The following is a 21175-nucleotide window of genomic DNA, read 5'->3' on the forward strand; positions in this document are numbered from 1 at the left end:
CTGTGTAAGTCCTGTGATTATCAGGCCGACAGTGTGCATACCTAGGAAAACATTAACCGTTGGCCCTTCTGCAGTAGCTCCACTATGTTGCAACTGAAGAGACGAGGCCAGGCGGGGCCAAACTGTCCTCACTGCACCAGAAACTCTGCAAGTCAGAGCTGGTTAGCAGGTGGCCTTATCTGCAGTTTGTGCCTCAGCTCAGGTCACAAAGGCTGAAACATGTTGTCTTTGGTGCTTGGATCATTCATTTTATACACTCTTACAAAGGATGTGTCAGTTTTAACATAGGCTAATGACAATACATACACCTAATTTCTTATCTCCTATGGCATCACTGTAACATTCATATAATATTCCTATAGTTTTGTATGATATTTTTATGATATCCTTCTAAGTTTTATTTTAGATTACTATTAGCTACAGAATATAAACTGTAGATATAGTGTTCTGATAAATTTGCTGGCCATATCCCCAATAGCTGCGACCTAATTACAGTAGGTTATGTTCTTTGCACATTGTCCAGCAATAAACAACCGTTCAGCCCTATCCACTCTGACCTATATAACTCAAAGTGTGCCTTTTGACCGGGTCACCCCGCTAGCAGGGCAGCAGCTTGGGACGAGCAGCGCAAACCCGCAGAGCCGTGAACGTCCCGACGCAGCGCACAGGCACTGAACTGAACTCTGCACTTCACTTTACTGCAGCGGGACCAAACACACCGCAGGAGGAAACATGTCTCGATTCATCGCCCGTCTCGCCCTCGTCATCTCTCAGCAGGCGACAGCCAAATCCGCGACGTTACCAAAGAGAATCCCGGTCTTCATCCGTCCTGTCTGCACGAGTCAAGGTAGGCTAGGACATTTGATTTGTTTACTGTCACTGCATGTGTGGGACATTTTATATATCTCGCCTCCAGGCTGCAAATCCCCCCATTCGCAACATCATGCTGTTTTATCACTGCAGGTTGCATATTAGGATTTATTTTTTTTTATCTGTTGGAATGCACTATTTGGCAAAGCTATGACGAGAAAGAGGCTACTATAGGCTACTATTTCTTGTCTCATTATGCAATAGCACAAAGTGGGGAAGGGGTCCCTGATGGGCTTGCAGGGGGTCCCCAGAAAAATCAGGAATAGTTTAATTTCGCTATTATGGCCTGCTTAGAAGTTAGACGAGGTGAGAATCTGTTTTGAGGTTTCATTCTTCAAGCTGTTGCCTTCTCATCTACACCAGAGACAGTTAAATAATTCTGCACCAACTATATGACAACAAAAATCTTCTGAGTTAGGGTTATTTGGGGGTCCTTAATGTGAAAAAGCTCAGGAATCCCTGCAAAACAGATGATTTTAAGGATGCAGAAAACAGACCAGTTGAAGTTGCCAAAAAGCCACCTGCTACTAACTTTACTGAGGGCAAATGTGCTTTAAGGAGTGAACATATTAGACTGAATAGGACCAGTGGACTCAGTGTCTTCCTATATATTCATAATGCAAATGCAAAATAAACCTTCTGTGACTTCTGGTTTGTAAACTGTGCTCTCTACAGGCTTGCAGTCTCTTACCCGTTATGATGAGACTACAGACTGGCAGAAGAAACTCACCCCAGAACAATATGTAGTCACCAGAGAAAAGGGGACAGAGTTGGTGAGCGCCCCCGCACCTCCCACACACACACACACACACACACACACACACACACACACACTCATGTACAAACAAATATTAAAGTAATGTAATCCCCCAGATTAACAAATGTTAATGTTGTGTAATCCTCTAAATTATTTACAGATGTTAATGTGATGTAATTCCTTGAACATCCACATCAGTGCTGTGATCTGTATTAAACCAACACTGTCACAGTTTAACAGACTGACACACATTCAGCCTCATAAACTTTTCAGCACAGTTCCAGTGAGATTACACAGGTGGACTTTGTGCATTTTTATTGCTGACCTGATCTCAGGTTGAACTAGCCCAGACACTAACTTTGGGGTAGATTATGAATGATTGAATGACTTTGACACTTGTAATGATGTAAATGTTATCAATAATGACCCATTTTGTGTCCAGCAGAAACCTTGTATTATTATTTGAATGATTTCTGTTTTTTTACTGACTGTAACATCTTCTCCCACATGTAGAAAGTGTTTCATTCACAATCCAAATGATAACACATGATAAACTGTCAAGAATGCATGAACATCATGGGTAAAATCAAACACTTTTCCACAATTTGGAAATTTGACTGTGTAGGAGATACAAGATTTCTGCTGGACACGGACGAATTACTGCACAATCATGAGTTTATGGCCCAAAAAAATACAAATCCGTAGTAAAATGATCAAAACATCCTGATACGAGTGTGCAACTATTGGTCCTGTGTTTCTGCCCCAATGACAGTGTATGTGTGTGTGTGTGTGTGTGTGTGTGTGTGTGTGTGTGTGTGTGTGTGTGTGTGTGCGTTTCCAGCCCTTTAGTGGGATCTACCTTAACCATAATGAAATGGGGATGTACCACTGTGTCTGCTGTGAAGCTCCACTCTTCAGGTAACACCCTGCTCCTAATCTTAAGGCTATTTATCTAATGAAAACTTGACTGATAAATCACTGCCAAACATGGGAATGAAGAGGGAGAGAGTAAGAACATGGCTCTACCACTGCCAGGGAAAGGGGTTTGTTTACCAATGGGACTACTTACACTACTTATACTAAAAATGTACACACTCACCAAGAGGTATATGCTCACTGAGGAGATGCTCTAAATAATGCTATAAATAATTGACAAATTGAGAAAATCTCCTTTCTCTCTTTCCTCCTATCCATTCACCTGTAATTTACCAATGTCAGCAAGACACTGAAATCCTGTTTTCTCTCTCTTTCTCCCTCTCGGGGTAGTTCAGAGGCTAAGTATGACTCGGGGACGGGCTGGCCGTCGTTCAAAGAGGCTCATGGGACGTGGGAGAGGGACGAGAGCCACACCTCTATCATCCGCCGCCCCGACAACAGCCTGGGTAGTACTGGGGTAGAAGTCCTGTGCAAAAACGTGAGTTGCATTCTGGGTTATGAAGCCAAAGTTCAGTTTACTTATAGTACAGTTGAAGTTGTTTTTATAGGGCTTTTTAAAGAAAATATAGACACACACAATCACACAAAAACACTCACCTAAAGAAACATGTGGTGTTAAGTCATAATTTACATTCAGAATTCCATTCATAATTTCAAACATTTTATGGACATAATTTGCATTTACATGTAGCATTTTAACATTTTAATATTTTTGGATCAAGGTTTGAGTACATTTTTGCTTTTGTGCTTCTGTCTGTGTGTGTATTTCCTCTCTGTGACTGTGTGTGTGTGTGTGTGTGTGTGTGTGTCCTGCAGTGTGATGCCCACCTGGGCCATGTGTTTGAGGATGGACCAGACCCAGCAGGGCAGCGGTTCTGTATCAACAGCGTGGCTCTCAAGTTCAAACCCAGAGATAACAACAAAGCTGACAAGACTGAGTAGAAACTACCTAGACCCGCCTGAACCTCAAGCCAGTCCATCCAAGATGTAAATTGAAAACCCAGTTCATTAATAGATGTCAGAGCATTCAGTCTAAGGTATTCATTCATTAGGGATTGGATATGAGAACCTTTTTTTCAATATTTGAATTTGAGCCCAATCCCTAGTTGAGAACCAGCAAATACACTGGAGAGAAGCTTGCAAACCAGCACAACATCGATCATTCACACAAACCCAAACTCAAACGTGAAAATGTAGAGGTTTCTGTACCTCCTACTGTCAAGATAATCCCCCACTGAACGTGGCTCTTCCCAATTTAGTCCAAGTCACTGGTTTGTTTTTTCATTGACTATGTTTTTGTTTTTGTTGTGTAGGCAATTTTGTTCTCTGCGTGAATGTTCTCTGAATGATATTTGTCTCTAAATGTTTGACTTGTCCTTAGGTCTGAAACATGTCAAAGTATGATATGATTCTGATCCTGGGCTTCACAATTTGTCAATAAATGTATATTTTGTCTGTTTTCTCAATCGTTGGTTCGTGTTTTATTGACATTGGAGCTTGTGAGGATTTCAAACTCACATATTGAATCAGTATTAAACGCTGCCCCCTGTGGCGCAGATGCACACACTGCAGTATGTCCTGCCCTCTGCCAGTAAACCCTGTTAATATTTAACTCAACAGGCCATCCTCTCTTTCACACTGTCTTTCCTCTGCGTCTGTGTTTTTGTGTGCATCAGAGAGGGTGTAACAGACAGCAGCAAGGGACAGAAAGCCCCATACAAAAACAGAGTAAAAGAAAATAAGAATACAGGAAAACACAGAGGGTTCGGCCTCCAACTGGACAACAAGACTGATTCTTGAGTGTGTTATTGTCAGCGCTGGCATGGCTGGAGTGTGGCGTTACGCGATGGCAGTGGTGGTGTTGATGTGTGTGTGTGTGTGGGGGACAACAGAGGCTGTGGGGGGGGCTAGGAGTCGCCCGCGACCCCAAAGACGACCTCGCAGGAAGCCAACGGTCAGCCCTGTTGACCAGACCCCACCTGCACAGAACGTAGACATACAACAGGTAAGACATGACAGTAAGAGGCAGAGAGACATAGAGTGTGTGTGTGTGTGTGTGTGTGTGTGTTTGGGACTACGTTGTTTCCTTTCCCACCTACAGTACATCCACTTCTCTAAAAATACAGTGCAAATCTATACTGCACAGTTGCCTAAAATAGTATCTCGCTTGACCAGATCTATAGTCACAAGTCATTTTCAATGAATTTTTTAATGTAGTTTGGGACATGAAATGTGTACCAACCTGCTGCTATTGACACAGCTTTAAGACTACATGTAACAGTAACTTATCTCCACAGATGTGTTAAAAAATGACATCATTTTGAGGAGCTTATTATCAACAGAAGAAGAATTCTTTAGAAAAAGTTTTATTTAATTGGAACATTTCTTTTAAGTTTCTAATATAGGACTTGATAGGTAGAAAACCCAGGCTGCATTTGGTCTGGCAAAAAAAAAATCCCTTTTTAACTTCCATTTAAAAGTAAATTACAAGCAAAGGGTGGAAAAAGGTTCAAGGAAGAAAAAAGGTCATGTTTTGATACAGAACAGGACAGAACATTTTTCCAGGCAGTGGAGTACAGCTGCAGCCTGAGAACAGCAGAGTAAACAGCTCACAGTGCCGTTATCTGACCTTTGCACAATGACACACTTTGATTCTGTCTCTAACTTGGTTGTACCATAATGTCACAACAACGCACACAAGACTGACTGGGAAACCATGGCACAGCTGGATAGCTTATTAATCCCAAAAGTCGAAAGTGACTCAGCAGAATAGCCAAATCAGAGATAATTATGTGAAAATTATTATTGTTTTGAAGAGAGCATGAAGGGAGTGATCCTCCTGAAACAAGGCCCCTTTTGTATCACTGGCATTAGACCAATGATACTGGTTCTTGTCCTTATCTACTATACTAAAAAATTTGAATGAGTACTCAAACAGCTGAGATTCAAGTGATATTCCAGGACGTTGACCACTCCTGAACTTCTGTCCAAATGTTCATGCTAAGAACTGAAATATTCTACAAAAGAGAAATGTTGCTTTAAGGGCTCCAAACATGCAAGCATGTGAGTCTACTTGGTTATGGATTAGTGTGTGGGTTGACAATGAAGACATGCCAGTATGATTGTGTAAATATGGTGTCTGAAGCAATATGGGGGATTTGCTGTGAAATACAAATTCATGAAATCAAAAGATGAGAGAGCAGGACATTTGAAGCAGATGCATTCATTATTAGATTCATTAGTATATTTCCGATGGAAGGAATATGGTTTTCAAATGCCTAAATATTGTTTTCATCATCGGACAAATAGGCCTAGAGGTTGGAAATAATTCTTCACTTTTGTTTCAAACTAAGTTGCAGATGGATGGGGCAGATGGATGGGGTTTACTGCATCAGGATAATTAGATAAAGTGAAATAGCTGTCATTCACAAAAAAAAACATTGGTTTTGAAATGTTTTCCTGGCATTGACTGGTCATTCTGGCACTCATTTAATCTCCTACGTGGAAAACTCCACCCATCTGGCACCCACTGTGAAGTGGCAAAAACAAACCATAAAAACTGCCTTTTGTGGGTCAGGGGTGCTTGTGAAAAATAATCAAATCTGCATGAAAAATTCCACATAGCAAGGAAGACAGAAACTCCCAAGAATGGACTGCATACATAATGTTCACTTTATTGTTTAAAACCATCGCGTTTCGACATTGTGTCTTTGTCAAAACTCGCACAGTGTGAATTCATTACGTATTAAAAAGGAAGATTGTGGTGGCAGTCCACTCTTGGGAGTCTTCCTCACTATGTGGGACGTTTCATGCAAACCATAAAAAGTATTTGCAGATATTGTCTAACCCAGGTCTTTGGGTGACTTAGGAGATGTTAGTTAGTTGCTTATTATCTCTCTTTCTATCTGGCTGATCCACCTCTTGTGTGTTCCAGATGGGAGGCACATGGTACCTGCTCAACTCCGCCTCCAAGTGCTCCTACCTGATGAAGCATGGGACCAAGGTGGAGCCTACAGTCATGAACCTCACCCTTCCCCCCACCCCTGACGAACCGCTGTCTGTCAGCACTAAAACACGCCAGTGAGTACCTGTATGCACTAGCTGTTTCATTCTCACTCTTTCAGTACCTGGATTTATCAGCAGAGGGGGCAAATATGCCACAAGTCCCTCTAGTCTTTGTCATTCCAGACTGACTTCACTCTCGAACCACATGTGCATGACTTTATTGATTTGCTCTCAATAACAGGAAGAAGGAGAACAGTTAAATCCCATCAGCTTTTCCCAAAAATGTTTTTTAAATTTTTGGGTCAAGCTGACCTGCCTTCTTTGGACAGAGAGAGAGAAAGAGAGAGAGAGAAAGAGAGAGAGTTGAACTCAGCTTGTGTAACAATAAATTAAAACGTGTGTCCCAGTTTCAGTTTAAGTTGTTGTTGAACCTTGTTGTGACTTGTAGGTTACAAAATGTACTTTGGCCTGAGCAGAGGAAACACTAAGCTGTGTTGTGTCCTCTCCTCATATGATGCTAGAAAGCTAACCAGCTCACTCTGAGGCCACAGGCTGAGAGAGGAATTCAGATGAAGAAGTCAGGAAAAATAGAAAAATAGAATGCGACATAATGAAAAGGTTGTATGAAATACAATTGGGAAATGTATATAACATGCCTACCACAGTTTACAGTACAATTAGCAAAGAAGAAAGTGTGAACAAAGTGTGTTAAACAAGCCCAATCTCAGTTAAACACACACAATTCAGCCCTCCATACCCATAAGACAAGTAGGTCCAAAGTGAATCGAGATACATTCAAATTCAGATAAAGGAAAGCATAGAAAAGACAGTAGTGCAAAAAAAAGGAGGCTTTCCATCATTTCCCTGCCAACCCCCACCAAACCCTTGACATAAAAAGGACCAAATAAAAGTAACAGAAACTGACATTGTATATAACAAGGATAAATCTTCATACACATGTTTAGAGTTGCCTGAGAAAGAAATATTACGACCCAGTCTGCCAGGTTGGTATTAGCGCTAGAGCCTGCAGTAGTGGAAGGTGTAAAGCAGTTATACACTCTTAGATGTCGCTGTAGTTTTAGCAGCACAGTACTGTAAAAACCTACAGTACAATACCACATTTCTTCATTACAGTAAAATACTGTTTTGTAGTAATACAGTATTACTCTACATACTGTAAATTGAATTACAGTACCATTACAGTAGCTTATTGTAAATCAAAATACAGCAACTTGCTGGCAACCGTGCTGCCAGTAACGTACTGTAAATATACAAGGAAATCGTTTACAGTGTACTGACAAAGACAGATGCATCACATCATCATATTTGACAAGGGATAAGATTTCACATTGTTCAAAGAAATGTTTGTATGGGCCCCGCAACCTGCCAAACTGTTCTCTCTTATTTCCAATGTAATCTTTTCAAGTCTGAGAGAGCAGAGCAAATCTCTGACCCAAGAGTGTGTAAGCAGGCACGGCCTCCGATTTCTAATTTTGCAAAGTTAGTCTCCTGGTTAGAAGAGTGCTGTATGTTACTGTTGAGGAAAAAGTTCTGGAGTCAGAGGTTCGTCTTACTTGAGTATATATTTATTGAAAGGAGTCTTCGAAGAGGTCACAGAAAAGAGTTACGGCAACGTGTTATGTCTTAGTTTAGAGAATCTACAGATAGTCTGGGACATCCAGGAGCCACTTGTGACAAGAGACCTCTGGCCTAGTAAGTTATGGTACAAGGGTTACAGTGAGGTGACCATTCATCATGAAACCTTACATTCCCTGAGAGGACCCCAGTTCAGCTGTTAATACATGTATGTTAATTTTTCTTCCACAGTTACCATGGCTGACTGTGCGCACATTAAGGCTGAATGTGTTGAATATGTTCCTGCAAAACCCAGACAACCTGGGACAGGAGCAAAAGAGATGAATAGCTCGTAGCTGGTTCTAATTTGTGCCTAATGCAAGTTGGATCAAGGTTGGGATCAATCTTATTTAACTTAGTTCTGGGCCAGTGCATGTGATGTATTACTCTGGATTGTATAAGACTGTGTTTAACATTGAAAGAGGATGACTGGATGCGGTCCAGAACTGTGCTGCATACCTGCTAATCTAACTCCTCAATCATCTGGTTCCCATGAGCTCTTTAATGGGAGCCATGATGGGATCTGAACATTGTCAGTTTCTGAGTAAATATATGAAACGACGGCCTTTGGTAAAGTATTCAGACAAAGCTATCCACAACAGTTCTCTGGGGCTGGTTGGGGAAGCAGTTTGGGAAGTTTGATCAAAGTTCCTCACTTGGAGGAATCTAAAGAAATGTGATTTAGGGAAGATGATATTTGTATGTATGTATAATGCACGGCACCAGAAATAGATGGGTTTGGTTAAAATGGGCCTAAATTCTAAGGGAGTGTTGAACTGTTGGATTGTCATTAGTCCCCCCGATCATTTAGTGTCTTTTGCCAATATGTAGTTGTTTGCAATCACAAATAAAGGAGAGGATAGTTTGGCACAGGGCAATGAAAAGACATTTGGGAATGAGGATGGGTTAGGGACTGAAAGAGGTAAAGAAATTTAGGTAGGATATTCATTTCAGTAAGATTACCTCTGCCTTGCATTACCAATTAGCAGAAGGGAGATCCAAACCAAGTGACCTCAGGTTCATCTGAAGGGGGGTGAGGTCACTTTTCTAATCTTTCCCCCCATTCCATTCTTTCTTCTGATGATTCCCAATATCTCTTCTCTTCTCTTCTCTTCTCTTCTCTTCTCTTCTCTTCTCTTCTCTTCTCTTCTCTTCTCTTCTCTTCTCAGTAATCACCAGTGTTGGGAGATATTACAGGTCTACAATCCAACCACAACTCCGGGACACCTAATACTTAAAGGTCAGTCCTGGGAGACATACATAAATCAACAATTCACTCTAATAGCTGATTAAACCTGTGTTTAACGGTAAATTAACTGTAAGTTATTGCAATGCAGCATCCATCCATCTAACCATATGTTCCCTGTTGTTTCCCACAGGGCTTCGTCCTGAGCTGAACACTGAGGTAGTGATTGGAGAGACAGACTACAGCTCCTACGCTATCATTTACTATCAGAAACTGGGCAAGATCACCATGAAACTCTATGGTGGGTTCCTCAGCAACTTTTTCTTTGGTACTTCAGGTCGAAAGCCAGGTAGTAGTTCTATATGAAAGTAATCCCATGTGAGTCCAGAGTCTTATATGAGTTGACCGTAGTCCTATAGTTCAGCAGACCACTGTTCTATAAATGAAATGTAAATATGACATAATAACTGAATAATAATATATCGTATTGAACTGTGACTGTGTGCTGTATAATGGTGTAATTGCTTTTACCAGTTTACCATTGTGAAACAAAGAGATGGGTAGTGGTTTCACTTCTGTAAGTCCAGTAATTGGGCAGACAGTATTTTGTTTTCTACAGTGCATGTTAGCTGCTACTAATCTTTTTGTTTCACACTGGTACAATATGTTAAAAAGTTGCTATATTCTTTGTAACATTATTATCTCTCTGCTCTCTGTGCGCTGTATGCAGGCAGGTCGGTAGACAATCTGTCGGAGCCCATGCTGACCAAGTTTGAGCAGCTTGCTGAGAAGCAGGGGATGGGACTGGCCTACCTCTTCCCCTTTCCCACCTACAGTACGTCCACATCCACTTCTATTATAACAAAAATGAAATAAAATGTGAATGTAGTTTGGGACAATGCATCATGTGCTACTTTTGACTGTGTGCCAACCTGTTGGTATTACTTAACACAACTTTAAAACATGTTATATTAAAGAGTAACTCAGTATTGTCCCCAACTACAGTACAACTCAACTTCCATTCCACCACTGTGTATTACTGTAATAAAATGTATTTTTCCTTCTAGGTCACTGTGGTTCTGTGGACCAGGACCACGTCATCAGTAAGTGGAATCATTTATTTTTATAGAATTATAATAAAATGTTTAACCTGATGCAACCAACTGAGCAGCATTATTTTCACATTACTGGCTCAATGTACCTAGAAGAAGAAGCTCTTCACGTCGCAGGCAATGATATCTGTAAACTGAACAGGACAAATAAACCATGCACATTTCTCTCTAACTCCCTAAACTTAAGCCATTTACCCTAGCCTGCTTGTAAAAATAAAATAAAAATAAGACAGAATTCCATAAAATTAAATTGTTAAAATGTGATAGAAATGAGAAAAGTCATGTAAGATGAGGACTATGAGGCTGACCTGAAAAGACCTGAGAATTGGGACAGAAGTGACTGGAGCTGGGCTTGTTAGAACAACACTATCACTGAATGACAAATACTGCAAATATACAGTAGCTTTTTATTTAATCGCCATGACATGCAGACAGGTGTAAAAGGCTATTTTCAAACAGGTACTAAAGAAGCTGTGCAATCAATAAATTTACAGTTGGCCTATATGAAACTTTCTTTAAGCCTCTGTTAAAACATCAAAGCGATACTGCAGTCTCAGTTGAGTTTCTATTCGCTGGCTGTAGGCTTGATGATTGAGTGTCTGCTCAGGTCTTTACACGCTGAGCCACATCCAGCCTCAGGAATTTTGTGCATGCTCTGTAACGCTCCTCCAACTTATTTCATGCATTTCATCCTGCTCAGTGTAACTACGGCATGGTTCACCGGCTCAATGCTCTGCTTGGCAGTAACCGTGCCGCCTCCACAGCCCAAATGATGCTGTGTGCCACGCTGGCTGAAGGCACATAGTGGTCTAAAGCTGAATGAAGTGATATGTATTATCCTGCACTGTCGCCTTGTAGTGTGTGTGAGGTGCTGCTGTCCCTGAGCATGTGTGTCACTACGTACAGAGTTATTATCTTAGTTGTGGCCCTGCAGCAAAGCCACCAATACTTTGTGAATGAAATGATTCTGATTCTATCTCTGACCAATAAATGGAAATTGATAAGATATACTTTGTTACTGGCTGTTATAGAACTGGAGTAGATGAGGCTAGTTTAAAATCAGAGTAGGTCTGATTTTAAGATTTTAAGAGTTGTAGATGAATGGGAGACAAAGACAAAGACAAAAACAGAACCTACATGCAGCTGCATGCTGGGAAGGTTCCATAGAACCGTTGTTATAATACAGTAAGTACAAAGTTGCTAATGTTTTGAAGTTATAGAATAATGAAGGGACTTTGAAGTATAGTGAATGTTAGAATTTCCCTGTACATCATATCTCAGAATTTCATTGTTTTATTCACCATGATGATTCACATTTTATTTCACCATTGCACCGATCAAATAAAATATTATCAAAATGTGACAAATTAAAGCACCAACTCAGTCTCTAAAAGTGGATTTTTTTGCAGTGAGTTCATGAAAACCCTTGCAAAAACTCTCTGTTTGCAAAAGCACAATATGCATACTTAAACAAACTGTGAAAATGTAAAAAAGACTAAATGGTGCACATACATACTGTAGACTCCATCCCCATCAGGTTTGGATTTACAAGCAATGTGGTCAAATGTTTTAATCAAATATTTTTCAAAAGAAAAGGCTGAATGTAACAAGATAACTTTCATAGCCTATTATATCACAGGAGAGAGCGCGAGAGAGAGAGAGAGAGAGAGAGAGAGACAGAGAGAGAGAGAGGGAGGGGCAGGCAGATTGGTTGAGAGAAGATCTTTGCATTTCAAGGAGACCAATGATCAGCTGCCTTTACCTTCCCAACAGTCTTCACGTTCACTCCTGCAGGCTGGGCATGTGTCAGACTCAACTTGTGTAACAATCAGTTACTTAAACTTGGCCAACAACATGTTTTCCAATTTCCTCTCATTGTTCCTATAAAATCTCTCCTGTCACTTTCTCTCACAGATTGTGTCCCCACATGCTGAGGGAGTGGAGCTGCGGAACAAAGATCCAGCCTCGCGCCTCATGTGTTTAGTTGTTGCTCAAAGATTGAACCTAAGTGACTAAAACTGTTACATAAATCCACTGACTTTAAATGTAAGTAAAACTGATTTGACTTGAACTGTTAAGCTGCTGTAACAGTAAATTAAAACAAAAGCTACAAAAAAAAGTAGCACAAAGAAGCAACAGGCAGGTTAAATAAGTGTCAAAAGGACGATATTATAAAGTATAAATACAAATGAATAAAATAAAAGGGAGCAGAAATAGGTGCTCTGAAATAAAACCAGTGTCAGTTTTCTTTCCAAAAAGTCCTCAAAGCCACCAGCTTTTGTTTCAAAAGTGAAGCTCATCATAAAATTTTAACAAGATCTCCATCATCTTCCTGAGGTGTAATATTTGGAGTGTGCGTTCTATATGCATGCTTGTGTGTGTGTGTGTGTGTGTGTGAGAGAGGGAGAAAGGGAGAGACACACAGAGAGGGGGTGGGGAGGGTGGGGGGATAATGAAGCCCAGATGTGGAGTCCAAAAGGGGTGAAAGAGTTTGGTTACAAAACTAGGTTACCAAATGGTTTTCTGCACAACCTTAACCCCCACCTCGCTCATCCTCGCACCCCTGAGTGAGTGTGTGTGTGTGTGTGTGTGTGTCTGTGTGTGTTATGTAACCAGCCAATTGCAAGTCCGTGCCTGTTTTATCTCTAGACAAAGGGAGCTTTGATGTATCCATCAATGTATGTGAGCTCCGAAAGAATTCACTCCCAGCTCAGCACTATACATGTTACACAAACTGTCACAGGCAGTGGTTGATTTATTAAAATTACGCAAAGAGGGTATTGTTTTCACCTAAATTAGCCTAAAGGTGATGCATATAACAATTTATTTTAACATGAAAATACATTCCACGCTCCTTCTCCTGAAATCGCCCCCTTGTTATAAAACGGGAGAAAGAATAATACTCCTCTCCCTTAAATTTCACATATTTCAGTTCATTAAACTAATTGACACTCAAAATGCATTCGCCTGCGATCTGAGTGAATGTTTGAAAGCTGAAAAGAACAATAGAATCGTTGTTTGATAGGGAACAATGGCAAAGCTTCATTTGAGGAAAAGGAAAACTGGATTTCACTGTAAGGTTTCTAAAAAGCATTGTCTTAAAGCCAGTGACAATGCAATTTGCATCTCATGCCTACACTGACTTTCGTAAAAGAGAATAAATATTTAATGCAAATGGTTGGGAATGTATTTATTGCACTCAGCAAATCATGTAATACTGATTCTGATTTATAGTTTAGTCCAAATGGATGGGGATGATTACTGGCCCAGTGCAGCTCACAGAGTTGATTTAAGGACTTGGCATTGCCTTTATTTAAAGACACTGAAGTTTTGCATGAATGCCTGTGATTCCTTGATTGTGATTGTGTGAGTGTGTGTGTGTGTTTGTGTGTCTTCAGGCTTTCATAAGCCATATGGTGAGGAATTTGCACTCGTTACCAAACAACTGTTGATAGTTGTTGAAACTTGTGTGTTTGTGAGGGAGGGGGGAGGAGGGAGAGGAGTGTTAAAAGAACCTTTTATTTCCCCGCTCTCCTTTCTCCTCTCCCTCTCCCCACTTTCTTTATTTCTTTCCTCTCTCCTCCTATCACCTAATCCCCCCCAAACGTTCCTCTCTTCCCCCGCTTCCGTCTACACGTGCCAGTTGTGTAACGGCAGTAATTTGCATGCCTATGTGTGACGGCCAAAGAGCTTTTATTCTAACGGAGGGAGGGACAGAGTTGTGTGTGTCTGTGTGTCTGAGTGTCTGAGTGTGTGTGTGTGTGTGTGTGTGTGTGTGTGTGTCTCATGGGGAGGAGACTGCAGGAGGAGGAGGAGGAGGAGGGGATGGGGAGCAGGACTCTAGAGGATATAAGGAGTCTCTGGCAGCCTTTGCTCCTTACCACCGTGAGAGACGCTCCACACACACACACACAGGCGCACCAAGGAGAAGCCACGATGAGGAACACACTGCTGAGGATGCTGGCCGCTCTGCTGTGCACGCTGGCCGCCTGTGCCGACATCGTCCCCATCAAAGACTTCAACCTGGGGAAGGTGAGAGAGAGAGAGAGAGAGAGAGAGAGAGAGAGAGAAAAGTGTTACTTTTGCAACTAAGGAAGTTCATTATTCATTAGTCAAGGGTTATTAGTATTTATTTGTGGATTCAGCATCAAGATTAATGCCTTTAAGGCAATCAGTTAATGGAGCAACCAAAGGGCAAACAAGGCTTTGGTGATCATGCTTCACTTTAGAATAATTTATGTAGAAGATAAGAGCGGTGTTGTGCATGTGATGAAGTGAATGTATGCTGAGTGTAATATCTAAAGCATTATGCTTCTTGATTGATTTTGTGTAAATGTGGAGAATATTCACACCCTACAACCCTCTCTCTCTCTCTCTCTCCCTCTCTCCTCTCTCTCTCTCTCTCTCTCTCTCTCTCTCTCTCTCTCCCTCAGATGGCTGGTAAGTGGTACATGGTTGGCTTTGCCACCAATGCTCAGTGGTTTGTGAACAACAAGGCGGGGATGAAGATGGGCACCGCCATCCTGGTGCCAACTGCTGGAGGAGACCTCGACCTCTCTTACGCCAACCTGAAGTGAGTCTGAGTTTTGAATGTGAGGGCCGCGGCCTCTATACATGATTATGCTTCTCATGATTATGCATGTGAAAGCATGCTAATATGTTCAGATGAATCTTATGCGGAAATGATGGTAATGATTCTCTCTCTCTCTCTCTCTCTCTCTCTCTCTCTCTCAGTGCTGATGGTACCTGCTGGAGAATGACTCACCTGGCTAAGAAGACTGACACCCCTGGACGCTTCACCTTCCACAGCCAGGGTCAGTAGAGTAAACACACACACACACACACACACACACACACACACACACACACACACTAACATACACACACACACACACACACACACAAATACAACAGCCTAACCCATGTTTCTCTGTGTTCCTCAGCTTGGAACAACGAGAACGACATGCGTATTGTTGAAGTCCAGTATGACGACTACGCTCTGGTCCACACCATCAAGTCCAAGGACGGCGTGTCTGAGGTCCTCAACAAGCTTTACAGTAAGTCCAACTCTCAGTCTGTATTGTGAAAGCGTTAAGTTTAATTTGTGGATTCAAGACGATGGAAGTGAAAGCAACACACACTCTCAGAAGCAGGATTACACAGTGAGCTGGCCAAACTGTCTAAAGTGTTCTGACTGGGTTTTAAATATGGGTGACATTAAAAAGTGATGAGGCCAATCAGCACAAATGACTATTAAACATCTCTAAACATCTCCCAACGTGCAATTTTAGCTGTAAATATTGCACCATTCAACCTGGGGGATAGTGGATAATATTTCAAGCCTTTCAGAAATTCCATTCTTTTCTTACGGATATTCCAGTTTTCTTGCTTTTCCCTTATTATTTGATTCTTTTCTGTGCTGTCCTGTATTTACGTCCCGGTCATTACAACATCAACTTTGGTTCTGGCAGTAGTGCTTTGGGTATGAAGGGGATCTTGTTGTGTTTGCAGGCCGCAGCCCAGAGGCGAGCGCCACCCTGCAGCAGAGGTTCACACAGTTCTCCCAGGAAACCGGCATTCTCCCCGACAACATCGCCATCCTGCCCAAGAACGGTAGGCCTACGTCGTTAACGGGGAAAAACACACACTCAGAGACAGACACACACATTAATTGATCATAAATACATTGTGACTGATTGTGTTTCATGTTTGCTGTTGCAGCCGAGTGTTCCGAAGCCTGAAGAGTCCCTTGACGCCTCCGTCCTTCATCTCTTTCTCTGAGTTCTCAGCATCCCACGGCTACACCCGAGACAATGAAGCTCCACTCAAGCATTTCATTAAAATCCCTGCTGCCTACCAAGAACCGATCCCCATCCTAATTCAGCCCCCGGTCTCTCCAGCCCTCGCTTTAACTGTGGCATTAGAGTGCAACAATAAAGGGTTGATAGTGGGAGAGAAAGACAAGTGGATGAGACTAAAGCTATTCCACAGCTGCCATGCCAGTCTCTGCTTTTTCTACATGAATGTCTTTTTTTTTCTTTTTTTTTTTTACTGCTGATTTCTTTTGTTGTGATTAGTTTTGTTGAAATAAATCTCAAAATTAATAAAAAATACAAAATAAAAATAAAAATGTGTCAGAATTATTCCTTTTTGGTCATGAAAGGTACATAAAAAACAGACTCAGCAAGTCAGTGAACATATTAAATCAATACTTAAAATTTGACTTCACACATACTGCCCCCTACTGGTTGAGGGCTTATTTACAGGAATAAAACTGAACCCGAAATATTACACCACAAAATATTTAACAGAATTTTAAGGATCGAAGTTAGAATTTTGCAGATCAATGGTTGGAACCGATTAGCTCAGCCAAGGATTGCATTTAATGGATAAAAACAATGAAAAAGTAAAGATTATTTAGAAATAGAAACTGATGAAAATTAAAATAAAAAAAAAAATTGGTTGTTATTATACTACCACAGTAGTTTAGACCATAAACCCACGCACTGTGTAGGCAAAGATTGTACCAGCCACTCCATTCTACAAATCAGTTTGGTGAGTGGAAGAATGAAAATGGATTGAATTTACTGGCAATGACCATAATGAGAATGAGAATATAAAGCCTTTTTTAATGGAAAATAAGGTTTCCATAGGTAAGATTATATTATATTATTTAGAAATCAATTGGACAGTGTGGTTTGTTTATGCTGGTAATTGTACTCTGTTGAGATCCTGTAGGCTACCTGATATAAAGACAAAAAGATAAGAAAGTATCACTGAAGAGAGCAGATTGTGATCCATCAGATTAACCCTTATTTGACCAGACAAGTACATTCACAACAGCCTGGGGAATAGGGGAGGGGGAGGGAGGGCAGCACATGCTGTTGACCACTGAGTGGCAGTTTATTGCGGGACGGGACAGCAGTCACTACCCCACCCAGATGTTCAAAGCCCGTCTGGGGATTCAACCTTAGGCTGCCTCGGCTCCCATAGGGCAGGGCTTCTCATTTTCATATCAAAGACCCCCAGAGGCCCCCCTCCTCCCTCCTCCTTTTCACAAGATTTTACCTCAGGCACCGTCAATATGCAAATATGTTTGTTGTTCTTGTAGTCATGAATGGATAACTGCCTATACTGTAGGTGGGGAGGTAAAAGTGGTGACAGTGAAAGACAATAATTATTATGATGATAATTGTCTAATTGGAATATATTCTAGTGATTTATATAAGAGTGAATATAAACTACTCCTCATTTTGTTGGGGGACATCTTGGAATCCCCTCAAGGCCCCCTCAGGGTCTCCTGACCCCACTTTGAGCACCGCTACCATAGAGAATGGGATTACCAGTGAGTGAAAAGTAACAATTCACTAAACACAAATTGTTTCTTTTGTGTATTGTTACTAAATCTGGATATTAGTGCATATCAGAAAGCTGCCTTTTTGGTATCGGCTATTTGAAGCTGCAGTCACAGTAAGATTATGTCACTCAGTTTATAAGGCACTAATTCTCAAATTTCTCCTGTAACTGAATGAAGCTGCACCCTCTGACCACATGGGGGCAGCATGTGATTTGTCACAGATGCAGCTTCACATTGTATCGTATTTTTCATCAGAAGCAAAAACAGGAACAATAGTGAGAAGTTCAAACCCTAAATAGAGGGGAGTTATCACATGGAGTGCTTTAAAGACTCCTTGTACCAAACCATGGAGCTCCAGTCATTAAAATGTTCACATGAATTCATTTTCTAACCTTGATTCATGTGACACAGCAACACAAATGAATACAAAATAAAATTATTGAGATAAAGGAAAAATGAGAATTCAAAAAACTGTGAGCTGCTTTCACAAAGCTTGAGAGGATAAGAGACAGACAGACAGACAGGGTTACTCTCCAAGTCCCCATCTCTAAACATCTAGCTAACCTTATTATGGCATATTAACTCATACCATGCATGTCTGAATAACATTATATCTGGGCCTGTTTTATGTATTAACATCACATGTATCAATCTGATCCTCAACAAAGCAGATAACGTTCAGGAGAAATCTCTGAGTGGACAGAAGTGATTTGAAGGACTCCACTGTCTAAAAGATAGCAGCCCGGCTCTGTACACTGTTGCACCGCTCCTCCAATAAGTGCAGCCTATTATTCCTCATGTCAGCATGTGAAAAATGCAGCAGGGGCTGAAATGAATTCAGTCAGTTCAGCTAATATTACTTTTTAAGTGACCCAGTTAGAGGGAATCTGTGCAGCCATGATTCATTTCCTCTGACTCAGTGTCCTTCTCTCTCACTTCACCCTCGCTTGCTCTCTCTTCTCTTTGTTGGACTCACAATTCATACAAGTAATATATGTAAGTAGTAATCACATCTCCGCACTTCATCATCTTCTCTGTGTTTTATGGCATTTCCACTTCATTAGTGTAAAGTGGAGAAAGATAGAAAAGGAGAGGAGGGATGACATGCAATAAGGTCATGAGTCATATTCAGAGTCCTGACGTCATCAGTACATGGCATAAGGCACCAGGACGCCCTATTTATTTCTATTGTTTCTATATTATTTCTTTTACCTCTTGTGTGACATATTCACCATAATGTAATGCATGTCTGAATAGAGTGAAACATGAAAGTGATCCATAAAAAAAGACTTGATATTTAAGATCAAAGACTCTTTATTGAACTCAGTAGAACTGAAAGCAGAACATGGGTTATGGTTTTGTCTTCCTGTTGGTTAATCCATTATCATCATCATCATTACGCTCAAACCACATATCGCGAGCGAATGTGTGTATGTCTGATCAATATAATTATGTCAAAAAAGTAAGGTTAAAATGTTCTTTTGACCGATCTGGAGTCGTTCGTTAGTCGTCCTTCGTGGACTTGAAGCAGGTGGGGCTGATCCGTGATCTGCCGATGGAGAAAGTCTTCCTTGAGGCCGCGGCAGCAGGCGGGCTGTGTGCGCCAGCCGTCCTTTAGCGTCTCCGGTGAAGTGAAATAAAGTTATAGCGCTCGACAACGAGGCGACAGGGACGTACAAAATCATTCACATAACGGGACGCCGCGGCAGCCATTTCACCAGACATACATACAAAAAGCAAACAACACAACAAAAGAACACAATATGGCAGCCGGTCATGACGTTGGTACAGTGTAAATGCTAGCCGATGCCACAGAAAGGTAAACATGACCAACAATGACAGAAAAAGAAACATGGTAAGAAACAACAGACTGTACATCTTGTGAAAGCATGTTGGACAACAGTGGCACTGTTACAGTGGAGCTCAGTTCAACGCTCACAAAGCAGCAGCATCCCGATTCTGAACACGCTTCTGTTCTGGCTGAACGGACAACCTTGACTCATGCTCTATCAGACATGCACAGTGTGTGTTTATGTGTGCGTGCCACAGACGGTGGGTGTAAACTGGAGCGCTTCAGTGTGCGGTTTGTGTGTCGTCTTGTGTATTGTACAGAGTGCTGCTCCTGCCGCATAAAAACCTCCAACAAGTCGGCATTTGATTGCCTCATTTTCTCACCCACGCGTCTTTGAAGCTATACATTGGTTCCTGCGTGGGTTTCACGGGTCATAACTTAGTGCACAAAGCACCAAGTAAACATTCAATTCATTTCAGTTCGATTTAGGGAAGACGAAAAATCAGATTTAGGAGGATTTCATGCAACAGCAGCAGTAAGGTTTGCAGTAGGCCTTGTTAAGTTGTCCAGGGGAAGGCGAAATGGCTAAACACCTTGAAGGCACTATGGATTAATAAGCCAATTAACACCATAACCTTGTTCCAGACGCTTGTTTCAAGCTGTTTGGACGACTAATGGGTGGAGTTCAGTGCATCAGGACAATTGCTAAAGTATGAGGCAAGCCACATTCAAAACCTTCCTGTGATTGACTAAACTTCATGTGGCGAATCTGATTCATCTGGAACCTACAGAGGCTAAAACCCAGAAGAAAATCATTTGACCTACGTCTCTCTCTACAACTTTGACACACACGTACGCACAGATGCACCACACACACGCGGCCCGACTTCAATCCGAGCCAAGATGTACAGGTGTAGAGTGAAATTCCTTAACTCAAAGTTGACCGTGTAACGCAAACCTCTGAGCCGATCTGCGAATGGCGTGTAAGACTCAAGTGTTTGGCAAAGAAATAAACCAGCTGCTGAAGTCTGAATGAGTAAAAAGGCCCGAGGCTTCGCCCGTTCCAAAAAGAAAAGAAAGCTGCCGTGCTGAGCTAAAACAATGCAACCATGGTATGTCATGATTTCCCATCATGCTTTGAGAAACCCCTCTCTGTCCTACCTCAGAAAGGAACGTCCCGTACCGATACAATCGAATGTCATAAGATTTAAACATAAAACTCTATTTCATACACATATTATGTAATGGACAGAAATATGATATCATTGTAATATAGATCTGAAATTTCTCATCAGCGTTAAAGTATTGGACCTAGATCTCTGAATAAAACTTTTGTGAAAACGAGAAAATAACACAACATACTGTATTTACAGAGCGACTTTTGGCATCCATAATCAACTCTATATTACCACAATATGAGTGGCATGAGTGTTGGCAGACTGCTGTAACCACAGTCCGATAAACAAATGATTTGGCATGTTGATTTGATCATTTTTGATATAAGATTTTCTTAAAAAATAAAATC

At 41.3% G+C, this 21175-nt stretch overlaps 3 protein-coding genes across 3 annotated transcripts; all 3 read left to right on the forward strand.

Moving 5' to 3' along the window:
• The first annotated feature begins 732 nt into the window (after nt 1-732).
• Nucleotides 733-3870, forward strand: msrb2 (methionine sulfoxide reductase B2). Its single transcript, XM_071919485.2, has 5 exons — nt 733-847; nt 1546-1643; nt 2469-2545; nt 2894-3041; nt 3380-3870. Exons 1-5 carry the CDS (start codon nt 733-735, stop codon nt 3503-3505), a joined length of 564 nt encoding a protein of 187 aa, XP_071775586.2. The 3' UTR covers nt 3506-3870.
• Nucleotides 3871-4385: 515 nt separating this feature from the next.
• On the forward strand, nt 4386-12435 carry c8g (complement component 8, gamma polypeptide). Its single transcript, XM_071919499.2, has 7 exons — nt 4386-4568; nt 6498-6643; nt 9373-9443; nt 9583-9690; nt 10120-10224; nt 10457-10492; nt 12416-12435. The coding sequence occupies exons 1-7, from the start codon at nt 4386-4388 to the stop codon at nt 12433-12435; spliced, it is 669 nt and encodes a 222-aa protein (XP_071775600.1).
• Nucleotides 12436-14396: 1961 nt separating this feature from the next.
• Nucleotides 14397-16619, forward strand: LOC139927378 (lipocalin-like). The gene is made up of 6 exons (XM_071919502.2): nt 14397-14533; nt 14935-15074; nt 15236-15315; nt 15445-15558; nt 16013-16114; nt 16223-16619. The coding sequence occupies exons 1-6, from the start codon at nt 14438-14440 to the stop codon at nt 16240-16242; spliced, it is 552 nt and encodes a 183-aa protein (XP_071775603.1). The 5' UTR covers nt 14397-14437; the 3' UTR covers nt 16243-16619.
• The last annotated feature ends 4556 nt before the right edge of the window (nt 16620-21175 follow it).

Source organism: Centroberyx gerrardi, chromosome 22, assembly GCF_048128805.1.
Source record: "Centroberyx gerrardi isolate f3 chromosome 22, fCenGer3.hap1.cur.20231027, whole genome shotgun sequence".
Classification (NCBI taxonomy): Eukaryota; Metazoa; Chordata; class Actinopteri; order Beryciformes; family Berycidae; genus Centroberyx; species Centroberyx gerrardi.